The sequence below is a fragment of the Pan paniscus genome, chromosome 11, assembly GCF_029289425.2.
Source record: "Pan paniscus chromosome 11, NHGRI_mPanPan1-v2.0_pri, whole genome shotgun sequence".
Classification (NCBI taxonomy): Eukaryota; Metazoa; Chordata; class Mammalia; order Primates; family Hominidae; genus Pan; species Pan paniscus.
The window spans coordinates 44,006,818-44,032,720 of record NC_073260.2 but is presented as its reverse complement, the minus strand read 5'-3'; the positions used below and the strand labels follow the sequence as shown (position 1 = coordinate 44,032,720).

Genomic DNA, 25,903 nt, shown 5'->3' with positions numbered 1-25,903 from the left:
TCAATATATTAAACAAAAAGTGACACCTAAAATAAGAAATAGATAAACCCACAATCATAGGGGAAATTTTAAAACGCTTTGCTCAGTAGTTGAAAGAAAAATTGTTGATATAGAAGATTTGAGTATGATTAACAAGCCTAAACTAAATGATGTGTAGATCCTGTCCCCAACAGTTGCACAATACACACTATTTTCAAGCAAACAAGTAATATACAAAAATTCACAATATATTGGAGGTAAAAAGCAAGTCTCAATAAATTTTACAGAGGAATGTTCTTTGATCACAATGAAATTATGTCAGAAATCAATTATTAAAAGTAAAATCAATAATTAAAAGGAAACATTTCCACTTGGTTGAAAATTATGTAAGACAACCCTAAATATATTATAGTCAAATAAGAAATCACAATGAAATTTGGAAAATACTTAACTGAACTAAAATGAAATAATACATATTAAGACATATGAAATATAAAACATAGAATAGCTGTAATCCCAGCACTTCGGGAGGCTGAGGCAGGAGGACTGCTTAAGCCCCCAAGACCAGCCTGGGCAACAAGGCAAGACCTCATCTTTCAAAAACATTTAAAAAAATTAGCTGGGCCTGGTGGTGTGCACCTGTGGTCTCAGCTACTTGGGAGGCTGAGACCAGGAGGTCAAGGCTGCAGTGAGCCACGATTGTACCACTATACTCCAGCCTGGGCAACAGAGTGAGACCCTGTCAAAAAAAAAATGTAATAGGAAAAAGTCTGAAAATCAACAATTCAAACTTCCATCTCAATAACTGGAAAAAGAAACAGCAAAATAAACACAAAGAGGATGGAAAGAAAATGATAAATATAGGAGCAGAAGCTAGTGAAATACAAAGCAAACATATAAAATGAGAACCAACAAGGTCAAAAGTTGGTTCTTTAAAGAGATTAATAATTGACAAACTTCTGGTATGACTAATCAAGAAAAAAGAGAGAAACCACAAATAACCCAAATTGGGAATCTTATAAAAAGGGAGACATCACTACAAATGCTATAGATATTTTAAAAGATCATAATGTATTATTATGAACAACTTTATGCTAATACATTTGAAAGATTAGACAAAATGGAAAATTTTGTAGGATAAAAAGTAACGTACCAATTTTGACTGAGGAAGAAATTAAAAAATCAGATTGTTCTAGAATAGAACTGTCCAAGAGAAATATAACATGAGCCAAAGATGTAAGCCATTATGCATTTTAAAATTTTCTAGTAGCCACATTTTAAAAAGTGAAAGGAAATTATTGTAATTAATTTTAATAATATATTTTACTTAACCAGGGATATTCAAAATATCATTTCAACATGTAATCAATATAAAAATTATCAGCAAATATTCTTTTTTGGTACTAAACTTTCAAAATCTGATGTGTATTTTATATTCGCAACATGTCTCAATTTGAATAGCTGCACTCTGCACTTCCAGGGCTCAATAAACACATGTAGAGGGTATCCACCATATTGGATAGTGTAGATTTAGACCAAGGTTGGAGAAGCTGCCTTACCAGATATCAGGATTTATTATTTTTTAAAAATTTTAATGTAATAATTAAAACAAGGTAGGTTTTACGCAGAGCAAGACAAAAACACCAATGGCTGTCTCATTAATAATCAGGAAATGCAACTTAACACCACTCTGAATAACCCTATATGCCCATTGGATTTCCAGAATTGGAAACTTCTGATAATGCCAAGTGTTGGTAAGAATACAGAACGGTGTTTTATTTATTTGCCTGGGAGGCAAACTTAAATGTCGATGTTTAGTTTATTGTTAAAACAAACAAACAGGCAAACTGTTCATTATTACAGAAACCATATTGCTACAGCGAAGAAAATTTCAAAATATAGGCAAGCAAAGCGAAACAAACCAACAAAACAAATCATATTTCTGCTAGCCAGAGATCGCCACTGTGAGGTGTGAGTATTTGTGTGTATACGTGTATGGGTGTGGTGTGTGTGTGTGTGTGTGTGTTTTGGAGAGAAAGAAAAATAGGTTTGCTTTTCAGAAGCCTCAAAGATGCAGAGTGAATAGTCAGAAATGTTGAAAATACTTAAACAGTCAAGAAGGCTGCAAGATTTTAAATTAAATCTTAACATGTATCAAGAAGCGCTACCTGGAGTAGAATGTGAAAACAATGGGAATCTAGATGCTAAGAGATCTTTTTTTTGAGACAGAGTCTCGCTCTGTCGCCCAGGCTGGAGTGCAGTGGCACGATCTTGGCTCACTGCAAGCTCAGGCTCGTGGGCTCACGCCATTCTCCTGCCTCAGCCTCCCGTGTAGCTGGGACTACAGGCGCCTGCCACCACACCCGGCTAATTTTTTGTATTTTTAGTAGAGACGGGGTTTCACCGTGTTAGCCAAGATGGTCTCTATCTCCTGACCTCGTGATCTGCCCGCCTCGGCCTTCCAAAGTGCTGGGATTACAGGCGTGAGCCACTGCACCTGGCCAGATTAGTTTTCTTATTACCATATTCCTCAGAACAGTCCCTGGAGCTTGTGTTCAAAATGTTTGTTGACTGACTGAATGAATGACCTAGTGTATGAGCGTGTGGAGTTGTAGCCTGTGTGCTTTGCTGAGTCAATGATTTTACTATGTTGGTTCTCAAAAAAAACGGCTTTACAATATAAAATCAAAGTAAAATAAAATTAATTAACAAATCAGCAACTTTACTCATGGATCTTTGCTAGGCACTGTGGTAAACAGAAAGATGAGTAAATCTTTAATAAGTGGGACACACTGGGATGGGATGAAGTAACAATTGAAGATTAAATGCATTTGTGATTAGTGAGGCCACAGGAACACTGAATAGCTTTTAATTGAGGACTTGTCCTATTCTATTAGACATCAAAATTAAAAACAGCTTCAAAATGCTCTTATTTTGACACATTCCCCTCCCTCTCCTTCTGTCACAGCCATCAAAGGCCAAGCATCTCTGCCTAATTGGCATATGTTGAGGTCAGGCTGACAGGAACAGCTGGATGAGACTTGACCTGAAGTTTTGGTTGGATCAATTCACCAACCCCACTGACCCAGAATTGTAGGTATGGCATTTACCACTCACCATATTAATCAATCTGACTGGATATTAAAACCATGCTTTACTTACTGGGGCACACAGACTTAGACTAAGGGGCTAGATCTCACTTGAAGTGGAATAAAGTGAAAAGCTCACATCCTGGGTCAACATGAAACTGAAAAAATCAATGAATTTGATAGTAAAAAGTAAAACCAGAAGGGTTTTGATGGCTGGGAGATACTGGTGGCTGCCTAAATCCAAATCTCTCTTCTACATCCACCCTCAAATATAAAATTACCAATGAGTGTCAATAAAACCACACATAGGCTGAGCTGGGAGGACTGCTTGAGGCCAAGAGTTCGAGATTAGCCTGGGCAACATAGTGAGACCCTGTTTCTAAAAAAAGAAAGAAAGAAAATTAGCTGGGTGTGGTGGCATGCACCTTTAGTCCCAGCTGCTTGGGAGGCTGAGGCAGAATGGCTTGAGCCCAGGAGTTCAAGGCTGTAGTGAGCTATGATTGCACCACTGCACTCCAGCCTGGGTGACAGAGTGAGACCCTGTCTCTTAAAAAAACAAAAACAAAAACACCCCCAAAACTACACGTGAATCATGCCTTTAGCATTATTAGTGGCAGAGAATACCATGGTCTTCAAATTACTTGTAGATAGAGAAATAAATACCAAATCCCAGGAGAGTCCTACCATCCACCTACAAGCCTGTGGATGCTGAGAGTATGGAGAAGGGGCTTTCAGAGGCCCATAAAAAATGAGACAGGGAAGTAGAAGATACAGATGAAGCACAGGCAAATTCACCCTGGAAAAGCCCAACAGTAAGTGTCTAAGTATTGAACACATGTCCGGGACATAGTAGTGGAAAGCCACAGTTACAGCATGGGGGCTTGCAGTGAACGGCACTGGAAACCACAGCCATGAAGAAGCAGTGCTGCTGGGAAAGAACAGAGAAGGGATTCGCCCTTGAAGATGCTGCCATGACGGAGAAGAAGGAAGTGAGACGGGCACATTAAAGGAGAAATAAAATGTGCGGTAAACATAACGGCTCACGAGGACTGGTTATTATCATCTCTTCACGACTCTGTGTTCGGTGACACCCCATTGGTAGGTTAAAATCAGCTGTAGTGGGAGTACACGTGTCATGGCAAATGCTACCAATCAGGCTACTTTTTCTTGGAGATCTGGCTGTTAAACATTTACCAGCTGACCACTGCATCTGTCAGTCCCCTTTCTTTACCACCATCACCACCACAACTGCCAACAATATTTTCCATTAAATAAATTGCACTTCAATTAAACTATCTTAAGACAACACTCAACTAGGAACCCTCCTGACAAAACACCCAGAGATAGAAAAAAATCAAACTGACTTCCTATAAAGCAAATGTAAGAAGAAAACAGAAAGTGTTAATTGTAATGTTTGACTGATGAAAGTGTTTTCTAAAAAAACATTCATATCCTGGGCAACATAGTGATACCCCCATCTCTACAAAAAATTTTAAAAAGTTATCCAGGCATGGTGGTTCACACTCATGGTCCCAGCTACTCGGGAGGCTGAAGTAGGAGAACTGTGTGAGTCTGGGAGGTTGAGGCTGCAGTGAGCCATGTTTGTGCCACTGCACTCCAGCCTGGGTGACAGAGTGAGACCCTGCCTCAAAAGAAAAAAAAAATTCAGAAAGTAGAATAAAACTTTACACAACTCTCCAAACTCAGTTAAATATCCTAAACCAAATACATGAAGATGGATTTTTTTAAAATGTTAGAATCATAATTTTTAGAAAACCAAGAATAGAAATGGACATAAAACAGGAAGAAATGCCACACAAATTGACTAATCTCAAAAAACATATCGAAAGAAAAAGAATTATTTCAGAAATGAAGAACAAATTATAAGTCCCAATGGAAAACAGAATTCAACAAAAATTTAATAAGGGATACTGAAGAAAAGTAGGCAAATGACCAAGAGATTTAAAATGAGGTAAAGAAGTTAGAGTCAGAAAGTGGTTGAAATGGAAGGCAGACAGAGAAGGTCCAACATATGAATAATTGTGCTCTCTAAAGAGGAAAGCAAAATATTGGAACAGAGCTAATATTTAAGTTTATATTCTAAGATAACTTTCTGGAAATGAAAAAAAATTCATTCTACATATAGAGCAAACTTACTGTGTAAATGAGAAAATTGACAACAGACAATTAACTCTAAAACATATCCTGGTAAAATGATTAGACTTTAAAGACAAAGGAAAGAAATCATCAGAGCCTCCAGGCAAAAAGATCCAGTTACTTACAGGAAAGAAAATCAGGCAGAGTATCAGGCTTCTCACAGCCACAGAAAAGGTCAGGCAGGAGTGAAGCAGCATTTTCATGGACTCAAGGAAAGAAAGTGCCAGTCACAGATTTAATATCCATCCAAGCTATCCATGGAACAGTGTGCTAATGCTCTTCCTGAAGAATACACTGGAGAGTAGACTTCATCCAACCTTAAGTGATCATAGAGGAAACTTCAGCAAAATAACCAGCACTTAATATGTTTAATTGCAGAGCCAGGAGTAAAACAAGGGAGAGAACATGGGTGGAAAACATATAATGGTGATACATTCTGGCAGAGAGGAAGAATACCAGTAAAAGTGAGAGGAGACAGGAACAGGAGAAGGGGGAAGGCTGAATAAGATCACTGCCAGTTGTAATATGTGGGAATCAGAAGACACTACTGACAGGTTAGATCATAAAAGATTAAGTAAAGAAAGAAAAGGAGTTAGGGAAACCATAACATAAAATATATGAAAACAAAGGTAATAACTAGAACAAAAATATTCTTAAATACCAAAAGAAACCTTAAAAATTAACATGAATGGCTGGGCGTGTTGGCTAACGCCTGTAATCCCAGCACTTTGGGAGGCCAAGGCAGGTAGATCACCTGAGGTCAGGAGGTCGAGACCAGCCTGACCAACATACTGAAACCCCGTCTCTACTAAAAATACAAGAAAAATTAGCCAGGTGTGGTGGTGTGTGCCTGTTGTCCCAGCTACTTGGGAGGCTGAGGCAGGAGAATCACTTGAACCCGGGAGGCAGAGGTTGCAGTGAGCCGAGATGGCACCAATGCACTCCAGCCTGGGCAACAGAGCGAGACTCTGTCTCAAAAAAAATTAATATGAATGACATACTAAATAGAGAAAGAAGCACAATAAATAGTATAAAATATACACCAAACTATAACATGAAGTAATATGATAGAGTCGAGATTAAACATGTCATATTAAATGTGTGTAGACTTAATTGACCTATTTATGATAAGATTTTCAAATTGGTTCATATAGGGCCAGGGACGGTGGCTCATGCCTATAATCCCAACACTTTGGGAGGCCAAGGTAGGTGGATCTCTTGAAGTCAGGAGTTCGAGACCAGCCTGGTCAATACGTCGAAACCCTGCCTCTACTAAAAATACAAAAATTAGCTGGGCGTGGTGGCACACACCTGTAATCCCAGCTACTCAGGAGGCTGAGGCCCAAGAATCGCTTGAACCTGGGAGGCAAAAATTGCAGTGAGCTGAGATCATGCCACTGCACTTCAGCCTGGGCAACAGAGCAAGACTGTGTCTCAACAAAACAAAACAAAACAGAACAGTTGGCTCATACAGCAAAACCGAAGTCTATGCTGTGATCAAAAGACACATCTAAAACACAGTGATTCAAAACGAGTAAAAAATAAGGAATAAAAACAAAAATTTACCAGGTTAATAGAAACAATAAGAATTCAGGGATTGTTATGACAGTTTAAGACAAAGTAGCATTTAAGCCAAAAAGCATTAAACAAGATGAAAGAGATTTAGTAAAGCTGAAACCATAGTTCGCAAAGGACTGGAACTTGTATTGGAGGAAAATGTTATAAAGAAAATTACTGGGGCAGTTGTCAAAATTGGAATATGGACAGTAGTTTAAATAAAAGTGTTATATCAAAATCAAATTTTCTAAATCAGAGAATAGCCTTGTCCTTAGAAAATATGGAATTATTAAGAAATAAAGGTATATAATGTATGCAACTTACTTGCAACTTGTTAAAAAAGTGGGAATCTGGGTAAAGAGCAAATAAGAGATCTGTGGATTGTGCTTGCAACTTTTTGGCAAGTGCGAAATTACTTCAAATTAAAAGTAAAGTGGCCGGGCGCGGTGGCTCACGCCTGTAATCCCAGCACTTTGGGAGGCCGAGGCGGGCGGATCACGAGGTCAGGAGATGGAGACCATCCTGGCTAACACGGTGAAACCCCATCTCTACTAAAAATACAAAAAATTAGCCGGGCGTGGTGGCGGGAGTTTGTAGTCCCAGCTACTCAGGAGGCTGAGGCAGGAGAATGGCGTGAACCTGGGAGGCGGAGCTTGCAGTGAGCCGAGATTGTGCCACTGCACTCCAGCCTGGGCGACAGAGCGAGAATCCATCTCAAAAAAAAAAAAAAAAAAAAATTAAAAGTAAAAAGAAAAAGCAAACTGTATGCATTGTGAAAATTCATCAAATTTCCACTTATTTGTGCATTCTACTGTATGTACTTTTTACCTTAAAAAATCCATGAGCCGCCGCACGCGGTGGCTCACGCCTGTAATCCCAGCACTTTGGGAGGCCAAGGCGGGCGGATCACAAGGTCAGGAAATTGAGACCATTCTGGCTAACGTGGTGAAACCCCGTCTCTACTAAAAAATACCAAAAATTAGCCGGGTGTGGTGGCGGGCGCCTGTAGTCCCAGCTACTCGGGAGGCTGAGGCAGGAGAATGGCGTGAACCTGGAAGGCTGAGCTTGCAGTGGGTCGAGATTGCGCCACTGCACTCAAGCCTGGGCGACAGAGCGAGACTCCCTCTCAAAAAAAAAAAAAAAAAAAAGAAAAAGTAAAAGAAAAAAATCCATGAGCAATAAACGAAGATTGAACTCTAGTTATCTAACTAGAGTTAGATAACTACATGCTGAAGTGTTAAAGATTGAAGAATACTGATGTTAGCAACTTGAAATTCTTAAAAATAAGACGACTTGGTGGACAGGTAAGATGGGGACAGACAGGTGGTCATACGCGTGATAAAAGCAAATATAGCAAAATATTAATTACAGAAAGTAGGTGGTGGGTATATGGGTATTAATTGCATAATTCTTTCAACTTTTTCCGTTTGTTCAAAAATTTTCATAAGAAGATGTTGGGGGAAGAAGAGGTGAGTCAGTGGTTTGAGTCAGTGGTTTGATGCTGTGCCGCCTTTATATTAATAAACAGCTGGGTGGCTGGCTAGATCTTCCACTTTCCAGCACTGTCTCTTTTTACTTGGCCTCGGTTAAACTTTAACAACCGGTCCTGTCCCAGGAAGAAGTCTTGGAAGCAGCAGACCCACCCCCTGCATCTCACCCTGGGGCCCTGAGACTCTGTGGGTGAGCACATTTGTTACTTATCAGAACTGGCCCCCACAAATCTAGCTCCATGTCCCCATTTCTCTAAACTGGGAGTACATTAGTCCAGGGCCCTTCACACTTTGATTTGCTTCCTTGGAAACACAGGCGGCCCTGCCTGCACACACCTGTTCCCTGTCCCCGGATGCAGCCAGCCGAGCCCCCACTGCCACGGGGAGGTCTGCTTCGGGTTTATGTTTTAGGGTAAGAAAAAGGCCATTAAAATTCTCTCTGATGGTTGAGTCCCTGCTTGTGGGGGAGGGGGAGACGGAGCCAAGGGGAAGAAATTTGCTGGTAAGCAAAGCCCCACTTAAAAATTTTCCCTTTCTTTCTTTTTGTTTCTCCTTTTTTCCCCCTTGAAGCGGCTTTCCCTGGAGTCAAAGCATTTTACAAAAACAAACCACTCCAGAGCTTTCAAGTCTAGGGAAAGCTGAAGCAAAGTTAATTAACATGAAGGTTCTCACAAAAGTTAATTAACATGAAGGGACTCACAAAAGCTGTCTGCTGGCATCTGCTCGCCTGCCTGCCATGTGCAGCGGCCCCTTTGTGCCCGCGCGCCCGGCCCGGCCCGGCCCGGCCCGGCCCTGCCCGCGCGGCGGCTGCGGCTCTGGGCGGCCCCGGCTCCCGGCGGCCTCTCCCCCGCGGCGGGGCGGGGCTCAGACACCTGGCTCCTGCGGGGTTCCTGCCCGGCTCCTGCCCTGCTTCCTCTCCTGGTTCCTGCCCCGCTTCCTGTCCTGGTTCCTGCCCCGGCTTCTGCCCGGGTTCCTGCCCCGGCTCCTGCCCCGGCTCCGGTCCGCGGCGAGAAGGTGCGGCCGGCACGAGGCAGCCGCGGGGAGAAGGAATAGAGCGAGCGAGAGGCGCCGGGCCAAGGGGCAGCCAGGAGCCAGACGAGGAAAGCAAGGGAGAAAGGACAATCACAAAATCTCTTTAACATGTGTCTCGTGAAATCAAGGTTGTTTTTGACAGACTAACTTAAAAATACTGATACACGGCTCTGTGATACACATGCGCAGTGGCTCAGCCTGTAATCCCAGCACTTTCGGAGGCCAAGGCGGGCGGATCACTTGAGGTCAGGAGTTCGAGACCAGCCTGGCCAACATGGTGAAACCCCGTCTCTACTAAAAATACAAAAATTAGCCAGGCATGGTGGCGCACGCCTGTAATCCGAGCTACCAGGGAGGCTGAGGCAGGAGAATGGCTTGAACCTGGGAGGCGGAGGTTACAGTGAGCCCAGATTGCACCATTGCACTCCAGCCTGGGTGACAGTGAAATTCCCTCTCAAAAAACAAACAAACAAAAAATACACGCAAAGTATAAATCCCACAAAACAGTCATATCAGAACTGGAGGTCATTATGTTAAGTGAAAAAGGCCAGGCACAGAAAGACAAACATCGCATGTTCTCATTTATTAGTGGGATCCAGAAATCAAATCAGTTGAACTCATGGACATAGAGAGTAGAAGGATGGTTACCAGAGGCTGGGAAGGGGAGTGTGGGGCTGGGGGGAGGTGTGGATGGTTAGTACAAAACGTAAGAAAGAATGAGTAAGACCTACTATTTGACAGCACAATAGGGTGACTATAGTTAATAATAACTTAATTGTACATTTAAAAATACTTAAAGAGTGTTAATTGGATTGTTTGCAACTCAAAGTATAAATGTTCAGGGGATGGATAGCCCATTCTTCATGGTGTACTTATTTCACATTGCATGCTGGTATCAAAACACCAAATATACCCCATAAATATATACACCTACTATGTACCCACAGCAAATTTTAAAAGTAATTTAAAACAATTTTTAAAAATCATATAAGGAAATAATGTAATGAATAATATATGACATATTAAGTAATAATTATAATTATTCAATAATATAAAGTTGATATCAATAATCAATATTAAATTTCATCTGTATGAATACTATAATAATATAATAAAAATATACATTTTCTGTTTTTTTTTTTGATACAGTCTTGCTGTGTCACCTAGGCTGGAGTACAGTTTCACCATCTCGGCTTACTACAAGCTCTGCCTCCCAGGTTCAGGCAATTCTCCCACCTCAGCCTCCCAAGTAGCTGGGACTGCAGGTGCGTGCCACCACACCCAGCTAATTTTTGTATTTTTAGTAGAGACGGGGTTTCACCATGTTGTCCAGGCTGGTCTCAAAGTCCTGACCTCAAGTGATCCACCTGTCTAGGCCTCCCAAAATGCTGGGATTACGGGCATGAGCCTCCGTGCCGGGCCTGCCTCTACTCTTATATAAAGATACATTTTTTTTTTTTTTCAGAAACAGGATTATAATGTGCCTACATTTTTGGGTAATCAACGTTTTCATTGATAGTAGGTCATGAACATTTTTCAGTGTCAGTAAATATATGGTCTCTGCATATATTTTTCTAATATATGCAAGGATTTTTCTAATCTTCCAGATAAATTGTCACAAATAAATATGTACACAGGTTTTGCTATGCCACCCTTAGGTGTATACAGTTGAATACAAATGTGCAGTGTTTACATAATGAACCACCTGAGGAAAGGTTATTTCCTTAAAACAAAGGTTTACTGTGTGAATGCTTCCCTGCAAAGAAGTTGTACAATTGTGTCGGAAAAATCCATTTGTTTGGATTTATAAATTTTGGAGTTCTGCACCATGTACCTGAAACTTTGCTGTTAGGGATGGATATGGTTTGGATCTGTGTCCCTGCCCAAATCTCATGTTGAACTGTAATCCCCCATGTTGGAGGAAGGGCCTGGTGGGAGGTGATTGGATCATGGGGACAGATTTCTCCCTTGCCGTTTTCATGGTAGTGGGTTCTCATGAGATCTAGTTTTTAAAAGTGTGTGGCACTTTCCCCTTTGCTTTCTTTCTCCTTCTCCAGCCATTTAAACCTTTGTTTTAAGGAAATAACCTTTCCTCAGGTGGTTCATTATGTAAACACTGCACATTTGTATTCAACTGTATACACCTAAGGGTGGCATAGCAAAACCTGTGTACATATTTATTTGTGACAAGGAAGACGTGCCTCCCCTTCCACCATGATCGTAAGTTTCCTGAGGCCTCCCCAGCCATGCCTCCTGTTCAGTCTGTGGAACAGTGAGTCAAGTTTTTCTTTATGAAGAAAGAAGTTTTTCTTTCTTCGTAAATTACCCGGTCTCACATAGTTCTTTATAGCAGTGCGAGAACTGACTAATACAGGGACATTTGCCCGGAATGTGAATTTGGTTCCCTTGAGAGCCTTTAAACTGTTTATTTCCAGGTTCCTCCCGGTGTGAAGGAGCATCACTGACTCATGCAGGTCTTTCTTCATTCAGGAACTGGCCTTCCATGGCTGTCGCAGCTCCTTCGAGAACGCCGTGCTGCGGCACTCATGTGCCTGCCCAGAAGCTGCCCAAGTTTGTTCACTGGGGCTTATTTAGGAATTTTGGGGTGTGGGGCTGATAGACTAGGACACAAAGAAAAGACCCGAGGAAGGCAGGGTTTTCACTACAGGTACTTTCTATTATCATGGCCATAGATTTTGTTTTGTTTTTTTCCAAGTGCCTCCTACGTTTCCAGGGGTCCCTGAGACCACTGGACTGAATTGCCCAGTCACTGCTTTGTAGACATCCATAAACAGAAGCATTTTAACATGGCTGGCTCGGGAAGAAAAGTGGATTGTACACACTGCAGCCTTCCCAATCCTGAGGTGATGCAGATGGGCTGGAGACAAAAACTGATCATTTTCATTTCCTCCCGTATGGACTGTTTCAGAATATTCTGCAGCTGATGACAAGAATGGAAACTGTGGATATAGCCAGTAAATGTATACTTAGAAGAGACCAGAAATACTTGCAAGAAAGAGGCCTGCTATGATGTGAGTTGTGTCCCCCCAGATCACATGTTAAGCCTAATCACCAGTGTGATGGTATTGGGAGGTAAGACCTTTGGGAGGGCCTCATGAATGAGATTAGTGCCCTCATAAAAGAGGCCCTGAAGAGCTGCCTTGCCCCATCCACCTTACAAAGGTGCATTGAGAGGGGGCCATCTATGAGTCAGGAAGCAGGCCCTCACCAGACACTGAACCTGCCGGCACCTTGATCTTGGACTTCTGAGCCTCCAGAACCATGAGAAATGAATGTCTTTGTTTAGAAGCTACCCAGTTTGTGGTATTTTGTTATAGCAGTGCAAACAGACTGAGACAAGCCCCCAATGTGGCAAGGGAAGAAAGGCCATTCCAGATCATGGGATGAAGTGCACTCTGGGGGTCAAGAGCACGACCTGGGTTTGAATCCTGACTTTGCTCCTTCATGGCAGAAGGATCTTGAGTGTATTACTGCCGTGGATTGGTACTCTATGTCCATTCATCTTGTATCTCAGAGATGAGAAACTGAAAACATTTCCCAGACTCCCTTGCAGCTAGGGGTTAGGACCTAGTGTTTAGGTCCTACACATTTGGTGTGGTCAGAGAAAGCAGAACGCAGAAATGAGTACGAGGCCATTTTTGTGTTGTTACTGGTATTTCTTCTGGGAAGCATGGTTTTGGTGGCTTGGTTCAGGAGTTGTCAAGGACTTTCCAGTTTGACTGGTGGCTTCTTGATCTTAAAAGAGGCAGAAACCCTCTTGGTGGTCTGCCTCTGTTGTATTGGCATTGCTTCTGAAAGCTCATCCCACAGTTTTCCCTCCAGCCTTCTCAATAATTCTGTAAACCATTCATTACCTTGTAATAAATATTTTTGCTTAAACTAGGGAGAGTGAAATCTGTTCCCTGTAATGGAATCCTGACCAACAGAGTTCCTTAACCTCTCTGTGATCTGTGATGGTGACAGCTTCTGATGTGTTGCCTGGTCTAGGCTCAGCTACAGACCCCAGCATTCTCTTTTGAGTATGTTTCTGGTTAGGGTGGGATACAAGAGATTTTCTTTTTGGAGAATTGGAGGATAGAAGGGAAGCAGTGGCCATTTTGTAGCATGCATGCACCTTCTCCCAGGTATTCCCTCAAGCACTAATGTGGGTACTGCTGTGAAGGTATTTTACAGATGTGATGAAAGTCCCAGATCAATCCCCTTCAAGCTGATCAAAAACGAGGTTATTATAGGTGAGCCTGACCTAATCAGTTTGAAGACCTTTAAAAGAAGGTATAGGCTTTCCTATGTTTAGAGATTGTATATGAATAAGAGGCTTCAGCTCATGCCTATGGGGCTCCAGCCTGCTCATGATCTCCCCTTCCTGACTGTCTGTCCTGAGGACAACCCCAGACTTTCATAAGCCAGTGTTTTTGGTAATTAATCTATCTATTTATCTATCATCTATCTATCTATCTATCTATCTATCTATCATCTATCTATCTATCTGTCATCTATCTATCCCTCTATTATCTATCACCTATCTTTCATCTATCTATCTATCTATCTATCTATCTATCTATCTATTGTCTATCAATCATCTATCTATCAGTCTATCATCTATCTATAATGACCTATTATATATCATCTATCAATCATCTATCATCTATCTGTTGTCTATCAGTCATCTATCATCTATCATCTATCAATCATCTATTATCTATCATCTATCAATCTTCTATCATCTGTTATCTAACTATCTATCTATCTATCATCTATCTATCTATCATCTATATGTCTGTCTGTCTATCTATTTCTCATCTCTTCTATTGGCTCTGCTTCTCTGGTTGAACTCTACCTGATACCCTCTCTGAGCCTCAGCTTCTTCGATTGCAAATTGGCACTTCATGTCTGGCACACAGGCCTGCTCTAAAAGTTACATAGAGAATAAGTGTAAAGCACAGTCCTTGGCAAAGACGTCAAATCTATTTTGGACACTATCTCTGCTCTCATCCTCTCCTAAACTTTCATTCTTAGGTTGGCAGGTGACTACAGCCCTGCCAGAAAGGTCATCTCAGAAACCAGTCCCTCCTGCCACAGAAATATCAAAATGGCCCTGCCAGCCCACAGTGATCCTTCCTGCCTCTGAATTTCTAGGCTGTGCTTACCCCTTCCTGAAGCCTGCCCCTGATCTGCCTGTTAGTATTATTTAATAATCTGCGACACAGCATTATGCATCATCTGTTTTCTCCAAGTTCCAAGAAGACTTTTACATATACTGGTTAAGTTGAGTCCTACTCAAATCTTGGCATAAGGTGCACAATAAGCTTTGGAAGCAAAATGTGTGTGTTAATTGGGCTCAAAGGACCCATCCTGCTCCTTCCTTCCTCACCCCAGCCCCCAGAACAGGTGGTGATGGGCGGGGGTGGAACATGGGGTGGACTAAATCCATGGCCACTTCAAGAACAAAATGGAGAATATCTTCACACTGCTGAAGTGGAAGGTCAAGGGTCGGGTCATTCCTTAGGATGGTCGGTGCTTGGCTTTATTCTCGCCCTGTGCTTTCAGATGCCAAGCACTCCTATTCTTCCTGTGTGCCTCTCTCCTCTTTCAGAGCTGGGCGTTCCCAAGGGACTACCCTGGTTCGCCCCCCTGAGCTCGTTTCCCCATGTGAGATGTGTGTGTGTCCATCTCTTTGCATGTGAGTTTAATGTCAGCATGGGCAAGAAGTTCAGTCTAATCTACACGGAACCCAAAAAATCACATTGGGATGCTACCTCATCCCTATTAGGATGGCTAGAATGAACATTCAGATAATCACACATATTGGTGAGGACATGGGGAAATCAGAACACTCTTACACTGCTGGTGATAAGATAAAATGGTGCAGCCACTGCAGAAAAGAGTTTGGTGGCTCCTCAAAAAGCCAAACAGAGACCCAGCAACTCCACTCCTAGGTGTACACCTAAGAAAATGGAAAACAAGTGTTTGAAAAAACCTGTGCACAAATGTTCACAGCAGCATTATTCATAATAGTCAAAAAGCAGACATCATCCACACGTTCATCAACTGATAAAAGACAATCAAAATGTGGATAGCCATACAATGGAATATTATTTGGACATAAAAAGGAATGAAGTGTTGATTTATGCTATCACATGGATGAAACTGGAAAAAACATTATGCTAAGTGAAAGAAACCAGACACAAGAGATTGCATACTATAAGACTGCATTCATAGGAAACATCCAGAGCAGGGCAGAAAGTAGATTCATGATTGCCTAGGGTTGCACAGGTGAACAGGCACCGGTTGTGGCAGACGGGGTGAGGGGGGGGTGTGGGGGGGGAGTGGGGGGGGGAGTGAGTGCTAAAGGGTATGGAGTTACTTTTGAAGGTAACAAAATTGTCCTAAGATTGCCTATGGTGATGGTTCCACAACTCTGTGAATATAAAAATGATTGAATTATAATATACTTTACATGGGTGAATTGTATGGTATGTGAATGATATCCCAATAAAGCTGTTAAAAGAACAGCAATGAAGAGAGTGGGGACACAATTCTTCAGCAAACACACAAACTCCTTTTTGATGACTTTTAAAATATCCACCTTACATGCAGAGTCCAGATGCTTCCCTAATTTAACTGCTAATTTAACTTCCCTGATTTAACTGCTCATCAGCAGATTACCCCACCCCACTCACTGGCCGTCACCTCCTTTGTTTCCTATGAAGAAATAATACGAGCTAAGAATGTAGAACAACGTTCTACAGTAAATACTGTTTGGCACACAGTCAAGAGTCTATAAGCATTTGCTATTTATATTGTTATCATCTGGCAACACGGCCTGGTTTCTGCTGCCTCTTTAGCTTCTCCTTCCCTCCCCTTCATGGGCTCCAAATTTTCTCCCTTACCTCCCTCCCTTCCACCCTCCCTCCTTCCCTTCCCCTTCCCCTCCCTCCCTCCCTCCCTCGCTCGCTCGCTTCCTTCCTTCCTTCCTTCCTTCCTTCCTTCCTTCCTTCCTTCCTTCCTTCCTTCCTTCCTTCCTCTTTTCTTTCTTTCGCTCTGTCGTCCAGGCTGGAGTGCAGTGGCTTGAGCACTGCTCACTGCAAGCTCCGCCTCCCAGGTTCACGCCATTCTCCTGCCTCAGCCTCCCAAGTAGCTGGGACTACAGGCGCCTGCCACCACGCCCGGCTAATTTCTTTTTGTATTTTTAGTAGAGACGGGGTTTAACCGTGTTAGCCAGGATGGTCTGGATCTCCTGACCTCGTGATCCGCCAGCCTCGGCCTCCCAAAGTGCTGGAATTACAGGCGTGAGCCACCGCGCCCGGCCTATGGGCTCCACATTTTCTTCCCTCCACTCCCTGAGCTCTGAGCTCCCCACTATCTCTGTCTGTGCTCTCTTTGGGCCAGGGTTCATCAACCGTGGTTTCTATTCCCATTGATCCCAGGTCGACACCTTCTCCAGCGTTTAAATGCCACCAGCTCAAAACGAAATCTGTCCTCTCTCTGATGCCATCTGCTCCTCCCACTTCCTCATTCCAGCTGCAGGGCTCAGTCTCCTCACAGCTGCTCACCCCGCTGGGAACCTGGTGGTCCTGAGCGCCCTGCCCCTCCACCCACACCCTGACTCAGCACTCTGTCCTCCGGCTGTGGGAGTGCGCTGGCCGATGGCTCAGTTGAATCCTTCTTTGAGAGTTGCACTGTATGGAAGAGAAACGTGTGGCCCAAGATCATGTCTCCTGGTGGCCACCTGCATCCAATGACGGGTCAATGTGAGGGCGTGAGGCTCTGGCCTCCTTGCCCTAACCTGAGCCAACTCCAAAGGGCATCTCAGCTCCGCATAGCCTCAGCCGCATGACAATTTGTCTTCCTCCACTGCGCAGTGCTGCTTCTTCACTCCCCCACAGGCGCTGACTTGGGACCACCCCCGTGTGCTCTTCGCGCACACAACGCTCCCTCTCACAGTCTGCTTCTCATGGAATCCATCCTGCAACACTGTCAACTGCCCTTGACTTTCCCTCTCTTCTCTGAATCATAGTCCAAAGCCTGCAAACATCTTACGAGTCTGTGACTCCCTTATCTGAAGTCCAGAGCCATGACTGAGTTTGGGTCAATCAAGACAAAAAGTCTCATTCCAATTGCCCTGAGCACAAAGGCCTGTTAGAAAGGAAAGTTTAGCAGAAATAGATTTAGCTTTGGGTACAGCTTGACCCGGGGTTCAAATGATGTAATCAGAGTTGACTTCTTCCTCTTCCTTCATTTAATCTGTTTTCTGCTGTATTCGCTCCTTTCTCAGAAAAGGCCCCCACCCTCAATTCCCTTAAGGCTACAGATTTTTAGATTAAAGACCCATGGAAAAGCACATTCTATGTTTCAGACAAAGCTTCACAACATGTAACACATTCTGATTGGTCCATGCTCTTATCCTCAAACCAATAACGTTGGCCAAGAGAATGTAATACTCTTATTGGACTGTCTGAGTCACATGAACAACCCTGGACCCTGCGATGAAGGTAGCACTGTCTGAACCAAACAGACTGAGAGTGGGAAATGGGATGGTTCTTCTAGAAGGAAATTAGGTTATGGGGACCTGAATAGTGAGTGGATGTTGGGAAACATGTTTATGAAGAATAACAGGTTGCTTCTTTGTTTCCATTTTGCAACCAATATAAAAAGTTTCTATGATCTTCCCACTTCAACGTTCTCTTTCTGCACTTCTCATCCATCTGGTGGAGCTCTAAATCACAGGTACAATCACGTATCTGTTCAACAGTCTTCGAGAGGGTGTCACTGCTTTGCAAACAGATAATGGCCATTGTCTTCAGTTTAGCATTCAATGTCACCTTCTTCCAGTGCACCTTACATGGGCACTTCTTAACTTTCAGAAGATTAAGAATCTCCTGGAAGGCTAATTGAAACCCAGATTTCTGGGCCTCCAACCCAGAAATTCCGACTTAGTGGGGCTGGGACGGGGCCTATGTGTTTGCATGTCTAGCAATTTCTCACTTGGCACTGAAACTGTCAGTCCTAGAACCACACTCAGAACCACAGCTCATGGGTGGCATCTGCTCCTGCAAAATGGGCTGTTTGTTTTTCAGACACAGCTCTACTTTATTTTATTTTATTTTATTTTTTTATTTTATTGAGACAAAGTCTCTCTCTGTCACTCAAGCTGGAGTGCAGTGGTACGATCTCGGCTCACTGCAACCTCCATCTCCGAGGTTCAAGCGATTCTCCTGTCTCAGCCTCCCAAGTAGCAGGGATTAGAGGTGCGTGCCACCATGCCTGGCTAATTTTTGTATTTTAGTAGAGACAGGGTTTCACCATGTTGATCAGGCTGGCCTCAAACTCCTGACCTTAGGTGATCCACCTGCCTCGGTCCCAAAGTGCTGGGATTACAGGAGCAAGCCACCGCGCCACGCCACCTCTACTTTCTTAACCTCTGGGACTCAGCTCAAGCTCTTCCTTCCTTTTGATAATGCCCTTCCCACAATTTCTATCTGCTGAAATCCTAGCTTTCAAGGCCAAATTCAAATGCCACGTCTTCCAGGACATCTTTTCTGATCTATCCATCCCTTTGAGCCTCATTGTACCTAATATACTCCTTCTTAAAAATAATGCATCGTAGGCTGGGCGTGGTGGCTCACTCCTGTAATCCCAACACTTTGGGAGGCCGAGGCAGGAGGATCACTTGAGCCCAGGAGTTCGACACTGAAACTTAAAGAAGTTTAAGGTTCTTTTTGTCAGGAACTGTCATATTCATCATTTTAGCCTGCACAGAACTTAGCATGGTGCCTGGGGCTAGGCAGGGTGCTACGCTCTGAGCTAGCTTCAGCATGAGCAAGCAGTGGAAGCAACCAGTAGCTCTGGAAACCGTTCCCATCGCGATCCTTTAGCCTGCAAACTCAGGAATCCATGGCTGCCTTTCCCCCTTACTAGCACTGCGATCTCTGGGAAGTCATTTAACCTCACAGAATTTAGCTTTCTCATCTGTGAAATAGGAATAATACTGCAGATGCATTGTAGGGCTCATTTTTAAAAATAACAAATACTGTCCTAAACTGAGAGTACTATGTTCCAGGCTCTGTTCTAGATTTTGGGAATAAGTAGTGGATACAATAGTAAAAAATCCCTGTCTTCCAAGAGCTGACATTATTCTAGCAGCATAAGAAAGAGAAACAAATACATTGGCAAAATATAAAGGATGTTAGATAATGGTAAATGCTCTGGAGAAAATTAAGTAGTAAAGGAAGAGGGGATGTGTTGAGTGGGGTGGGGATTGGATTTGCAACTTTTTTTTTTTTTTTTTGAGACGGAGTCTCACTCTGTCGCCCAGGCTGTAGTGCAGTGGCGCGATCTCGGCTCAATGCAAGCTCTGCCTCCCGGGTTCACGCCATTCTCCTGCCTCAGCCTCCCGAGTAGCTGGGACTACAGGCACCTGCCACAATGCCTGGCTAATTTTTTGTATTTTTGGTAGAGATGGGGTTTCACCGTGTTAGCCAGGATGGTCTTGATCTCCTGACCTCGTGATCCACCCGCCTTGGCCTCCCAAAGTGCTGGGATTACAGGTGCGCCCTGCCTGGATTTGCAACTTTAAACTGGGTGGTCAGGCAGGGTCCCAATGAAAAGATGATATTTCTACAAAGACCTGAATTTCATAAGGGAATGAACCACGTGTCTGTCTGGGAGACTGATATTACAGGTGCAGGAAGGAATAAGTGCATGCCCTGAGGCCGAACAGTGCCTGGTATGTTTGAGAAATATCAAGAAATAGCAGCGCCTGTCTGTACAGTGGCTAAAAGTGCCTATTTGGTTTGATGTGGAGATACTACGCTCCAGATCAGGGACGGCAAACTCTTTCTTTAAAGGACTTGATAGCAAATGTTTTAGGCTTTATAGGCCATGCGGTTTCTGTTGCAATCACTTAACTCTGCCATTATAGCTCAAAAGCAGGCCTAGACGAGACATAAATAAATAGGCAGAGCTGTGTTGCGCAAACTTTATTTACCAAAACAAGTTGGGTCCAGATTTGGCCTGCGGGCTATAGTTTGTGGACCCTACTCTAAACACATCTATCATACTCTGATTTTGGACAATGAAAAGGAAATAGTGGAAAACATCAGTACATAAAACAAAGACGCTGCTTTTTAATGATCCATCTTTCTATTTTCACTTTAGAACACCGCCTTTCTCATTAAAATCACTTGGGTGGTGTAGTGAGAAATGCCTGCCCTTGCCTCAATTCTTCTGACTTCTTCTAACTCAAGTGTGGCCCTTTCCTCTGTCCTTCTGAGTTCACCTCCATAATTCTTTATTTCTCATCCTCGCTGCCCTGCCCCATGTCTTTCTCATCTTTTGTATTTCCTCCTGCATCTTCGCGCTCTTTCCTGCTCATTTCTAGTCTCTGCCAACATCTTATTTATTGGGTTCATCTAGTGAGAGAAGCTATAGCATGGCACATATTAAGCAGGAAACGGTGGCTTTGGTTATCGGTATTACTGCTACCCAAGATGGGGTCCAACCATCAGTGTTTTTATCATGGACAGATTTCTATTGGCATTGCTGCTGAGGGGGAGTGTCTTGGTGGAGTCAGGGAGAGAGGACAAGCCTTCCCAGGGAGAGGGAGCGAGAGTAGAGAGGAGGGAATTCAGAAGGGGTCAAAGGTGACAGGTCAGGACTGCCTATGCATGTGGATGTGTTTGGGCAACCGTGTGCATGCATGAAGTATGTTTTACAGCCCAAAGTGGATACTTTACAGCCCAAAGTGGATTCTCAGCAGCAGAAGAATAATTCATATATTCAGGCTTCCTTCCGTACTTACGCTTTGAAAATCCCACCTTAATTGTGTGTGCCTTATGATTACAGACCATTAGAGACCATTAGTAAATGAACTATGCAATTTCAATTGTGAAATGCACACTCTCTTGTGAAATGCAAACCTGGTTTCACATATTAATTGCTTCTAATTAAGGAGGAACATTTTGGCCAATTAGCTTTTGGAATTTAAGTGGAATCAGAAGGATAATTCAGAAATTTGCTAATTGCTTCCTCCACTGCAGCTGTTTGCCTTTAGAGCAAACATATACCATCTGCATGATGCTGCACACACACACGGATGGCTGAGAGGCTTGGAAACTCCTGCTAGAGTCGTTGTGTAGACAGCAGTCACCATAATATTGGAATTAGCAACATGAAACAAACAGGGAAAAAAATGAGGACACTAAGAGAGAAAAACATAGGACTGGACTCCAGAGATCCAGGTTCTCAAGCTGACCCAAGGGCTGGGGCTGTTGGCTAACACTGGACATGTCATATCACTTCTCCAGGCTTCCTGGATATAAGATGGCAAAGGTCTCTTACAGCTTATTCATGACGAGCTTCCGTGATTCATGACGAGCTTCTATGATTCATGGTAACCTACCATGCCGCCATGTAAGTGGAAGCTGTGTGGGAAAAGCAAAAGCATCTATTGACAAAAGGGCCGAGTATGCCTGTCGACACGGCACGGTCACAATACAAGGATTGGGGCTGGCCACTGCTCTTGCAGTCCATGGATTTTTTTTGAAGGAGAAGGTCTTTGTTTCTTGGCACCCTTCCATTTTATCGTTTTTCATACCTCTTCCCTAATTTCAATGGCCTTTTCCTAATTTTGGTGGTAGGTTGGTCTTTTCCCCAGTATTGGCCTCACTTTCTGGATGTCTGACCCAGTCCTCACCGACGGATAGTTCTGCTCTCACTCTTAAACCGCAGCAGAGAGCCTGCTGGTGGTCTCCATTCCTGCCTTGTCTTGCTTCTCCTCTCCTCTTACTGCAAAATAGGCTCTCAACACAAGTCCACCGACCACTGCTGCTGACGGAGGTCTGTAATTACCAAGAGGGTTCTTTGGCATCTTGACTTGGGCTTCATGCTGCACTCCTCATTATTACATAATAACTCACCAGTTAGAACTTGCTCATCAATCCCTCTCCCACTACAGGATTTTTTCCTTATAAGAGTATAACAGGTTATTATCTACCTTCCCCCTCTCCATAACAATACAAGCTGTTGTCCTTTCTGCATCTCGAGGTGGTGTTATTATCACTGGTTCCTGCCTACTCTGTGGGAATTCCCTTTTGCGGGGGCAAAAGGAACAGGGCCCTTCTGGTGAGAGGTTGTAGAGAGAAATAATTTTGTCAAGAGAGTGTTTATCCTGAGAGATGGTGTGTTGACTTAGGTATTTCGTGTGCTTGCTTTCTTCTTTGACTTTATTATTTGCCTTGTTGGTAGCTTACATCACATTCCTATATCTTCAGCCTCAAGCCCTGTGGATGGGAAGCAGAAAAATTAAGACAACACTCTCCAGGAAAGTGGGATGCACTGTGGACCCTTGAATAACATGGGAATTAGAGGTGCTGATCCCCTAGCAGTTGAAAATTCATGTATAACTTCTGACTCAAAGACCAACGCTACTCAAAGACGGGTAGCCTACTGCTGACCTGAAGCTTTACCCATAACACGGTGACTAACACACGCTTTGTATATTACATGTATTACATACTTATTCTTAAAGTAGAGTAAACTAGATAAAAGAAAATGTTATGAAGAAACTCATAAGGAGGCGATAAAACATATTTACTATTCATTAGGTGGAAGTGGAGCATCACAAAGGTCTTCATCCTCGTTGTCTCCATATTGAGTAGGTGGAGGAGGGGGAGGGGAAGGAGGGAGAAGGGGGGAGGAGGGAGAAGAGGAAGAGGAGGAAAGTGAGAGAAGGAAGAAAAACAGGGAGGGGGAGGAGGGAAGGCAGAGGAGTTGGTCTTGCTGTCTCAGGATTGGCAGAGGGGGAAGAAAATGCGTGTATAAGTAGACCCATGTACTGCAAACCCATGCTGTTCCAGGGTCACCTGTGAGACGTGCTTGCATGATGGTGCTACCACTGTGGATGTGGCTGTGGCTGTCTTTGCAGGGTGGCACTGCTCTCAGAGGGACGACTCATTCTCAGGGCAAACACTGTCTTGACATAATTGGTTCTCTCTACAGCCTCTCACCTGAAGGGCCCTGTTCCTTTTGCCCCCCTGAAAAGGGACCTCCCTGAGAGCGGGCAGGAATCTATGATACACATGCCACCTCATGGTGTAGAAAGTGCACGCTTTCTGTATGTGCTTCCCACGTGCACCAAGTTTGATTTGGGTCATCTCTATAGTTCATCCTTCCTGAGGCCCAGCGTGTTCCTGACACGCCAGAATATCCCTCCCAGATCCTTATGGTGGCAGTCGTTGGAATTTCCTGGCAGGGAACCCTTGCAGAAAATGGTACCTGACATGCCCTCCGTCACGACAGTGCAAAGGATGAAACAGATTCATGTTCAAGGCATGTTCTCATTATGCGCAGCCTTCATTAAAAGTAATTAAAACTTGGCAAATACTCATCTCGGATGATTAATAGACCATCTCCACTTCTCCTTTTGGGAGGTCGGTTACCAGTTACCAAAAATGAAACACCTGCCTTTACATCAACGTGCTGCTGCCGAAACATAGCAGGACGCAGCTTTCACAAAGCTGTTACATACATCTGTTGTGCCAAAAAAAAAATGGAGCTCTGTGTTGACCTAAGTCCTGAATAAATATGGTGGATTTGGGGACACAAATCTGATTAAAAACTTCTCCCTAGGCCAACATGGTTAAAAACTAAGTTAGCTAGTTAGCTATGTGTCATTTATAAGGAATATAAAATTGGATGGTAGCAAATGGTCATTTTGGTGGTATTAAACATGTCTTGGGGAAAGCATGTCCCAATCTGAATTCCAATTAATGCAATTACTATTTCCCGTACTCAGATTCAGGGAGAACATATTCTCTGTGTCTTAAATGAGCCAAATTAGCTGTTATGTGTAGTATTAAGGAGGACAGTGTATTACCTGAACATCTTATTCCTTGGTCAGAATTTACTGTGCTACCTCAAATGCCTCCCAAGCGGGGCTCAGTAAACATGAACTATTCCCATAGCAGCGCCCATTGTTTCTATGGGGAGCCCTTGTCATCTTCAAGATGGGAACCCTGAGGCAGAGCTGGTGATTGAACTGGGGTTTGGAGTGGGGTCCTCAGGACGGGCTGTCCAATTCTCACTCAGATGACTCCGGCCAGCCCCTGAGATCCAGACCTCGTCACCAGCATCACTGCTGCCACCCTTCAGAAGTTTTCAAGGGATATTTATCTCTTTAATTTACAGATGAGGACACACAGGCTCTGGGGTTTTAAGAGACTTGCCCAAGCCAGTCAAGTGGGTGACAGGGAGCCCTCTCCGTGGAAGGGCCCGGCGTGGCTCCCCCTCCCCTCTAGGAAAGGGGCCCACACTCTCCTTCCAGGTCCTCCCTCACTGTGGGGTGAGCACTAAGAAAGGAGTTCCTCACTCTGTACTCCCAGACATAACAGTCAAGCTCCTGGCCTGGGCTCACCCACAGAGGAGCATGTGTTTTGTGAAAGGACCACACAGTGGAGTCGGTATCTCTGTGCCGTTTCCAGATCCGGCCCGCACTGGCCCAGGAGCCGAAGCCAAATGATAGAACCTGGCCACACTCAGCTGGAATTTCGGGATCGCCTCCGCTGGTGCATCACAACCACCAGGACAGATCGTTAAAGCAGATTCCTGGACCTCACTCCAAGATTCTGAGTTAGGTGGTGTTGGATTCGGTTTTTCTAGCAAGCTTCCAAGGCAGGCTGATTCATGGACCACACTTGACTAGCACTGGCCTATGTTACCTTGTCTAGAGATGGACTGTCAGGTGTCTTACGGCCAGATAGTAAATATCATAGTCTCTGCAGACCATAGTCTGTGTTGCAGCTACTGAACTCTGCCGTTGCAGCAGAAAAACAGCCATCAACAACATGTGCGGCAACAGGCACGACTCTCTCCTCATGAATCTGTGCAACAGGACATGGCCAGCCGGCTGTGGCTCACTGACCCCTTTGCAACTTGCCCATGTGCACGGCAGTGTGGGCCTTGAGTTCAGCCCCACCACTCCTTGCTTACACAGCTGTAACATGGACATGATATTCCTGGCCATATTTTTCTCCATGCCTATGATGAAATCATTGCTTACCAGGAAACACTCAAAAACTGTTCTGTATCAGGTTCAATCAATTCCATATTATCTTTGACACTGTTTAGAAGTATGACACCTTCACTGATGATAATCATCTTTGAATTTGGCTTTATGTTCCCTCATTATTAGGCATCACATAAGGGAAATAAGTATGCTAAGAGAGATGACAGAAGGACTAATTTTGATGGTTAACTTAGGAAGTTTCTTGGTATGAGAAAACAAAAATAGGGTCAGGTGATAAGAAATTAATTAATGGGTACAATGTACACTATTTGGGTGATGATCACACTAAAAGCTCAGCCCCCACTTTGTAATACATCCATGTAACAGAGCTATGCTTATACCCACTATTTATACAAAACAAAAAGGAGGAAAACCTAAAACTCTCTCCATCAGATAGAGCAAAAAAGAAGAGTGTCACAAGGTCAGCAAGATGAAACAACAGTTTCTGATGGCTCCAACACTAACTGCCTCTCCCAAGTATTTTAAAGAAAAAAAGCATTCTACAAACAAAGATA

The 25,903-nt window shown here is 43.6% G+C and overlaps 1 protein-coding gene across 1 annotated transcript in view; it reads right to left on the bottom strand.

Moving 5' to 3' along the window:
• LOC129398674 (uncharacterized) overlaps positions 1-17,038 on the bottom strand; it is a 46,614-nt gene extending 29,576 nt beyond the window's left edge. Inside the window, exons 1-3 of the mRNA XM_055117103.2 lie at positions 16,879-17,038; positions 14,163-14,233; positions 8,973-9,266 (exon numbers count right to left, since the gene is read on the bottom strand). Coding sequence (XP_054973078.1) covers positions 8,973-9,266; positions 14,163-14,233; positions 16,879-17,038 — 525 coding nt within the window. The remainder of the gene's footprint in view (positions 1-8,972; positions 9,267-14,162; positions 14,234-16,878) is intronic.
• Positions 17,039-25,903: the final 8,865 nt, after the last annotated feature.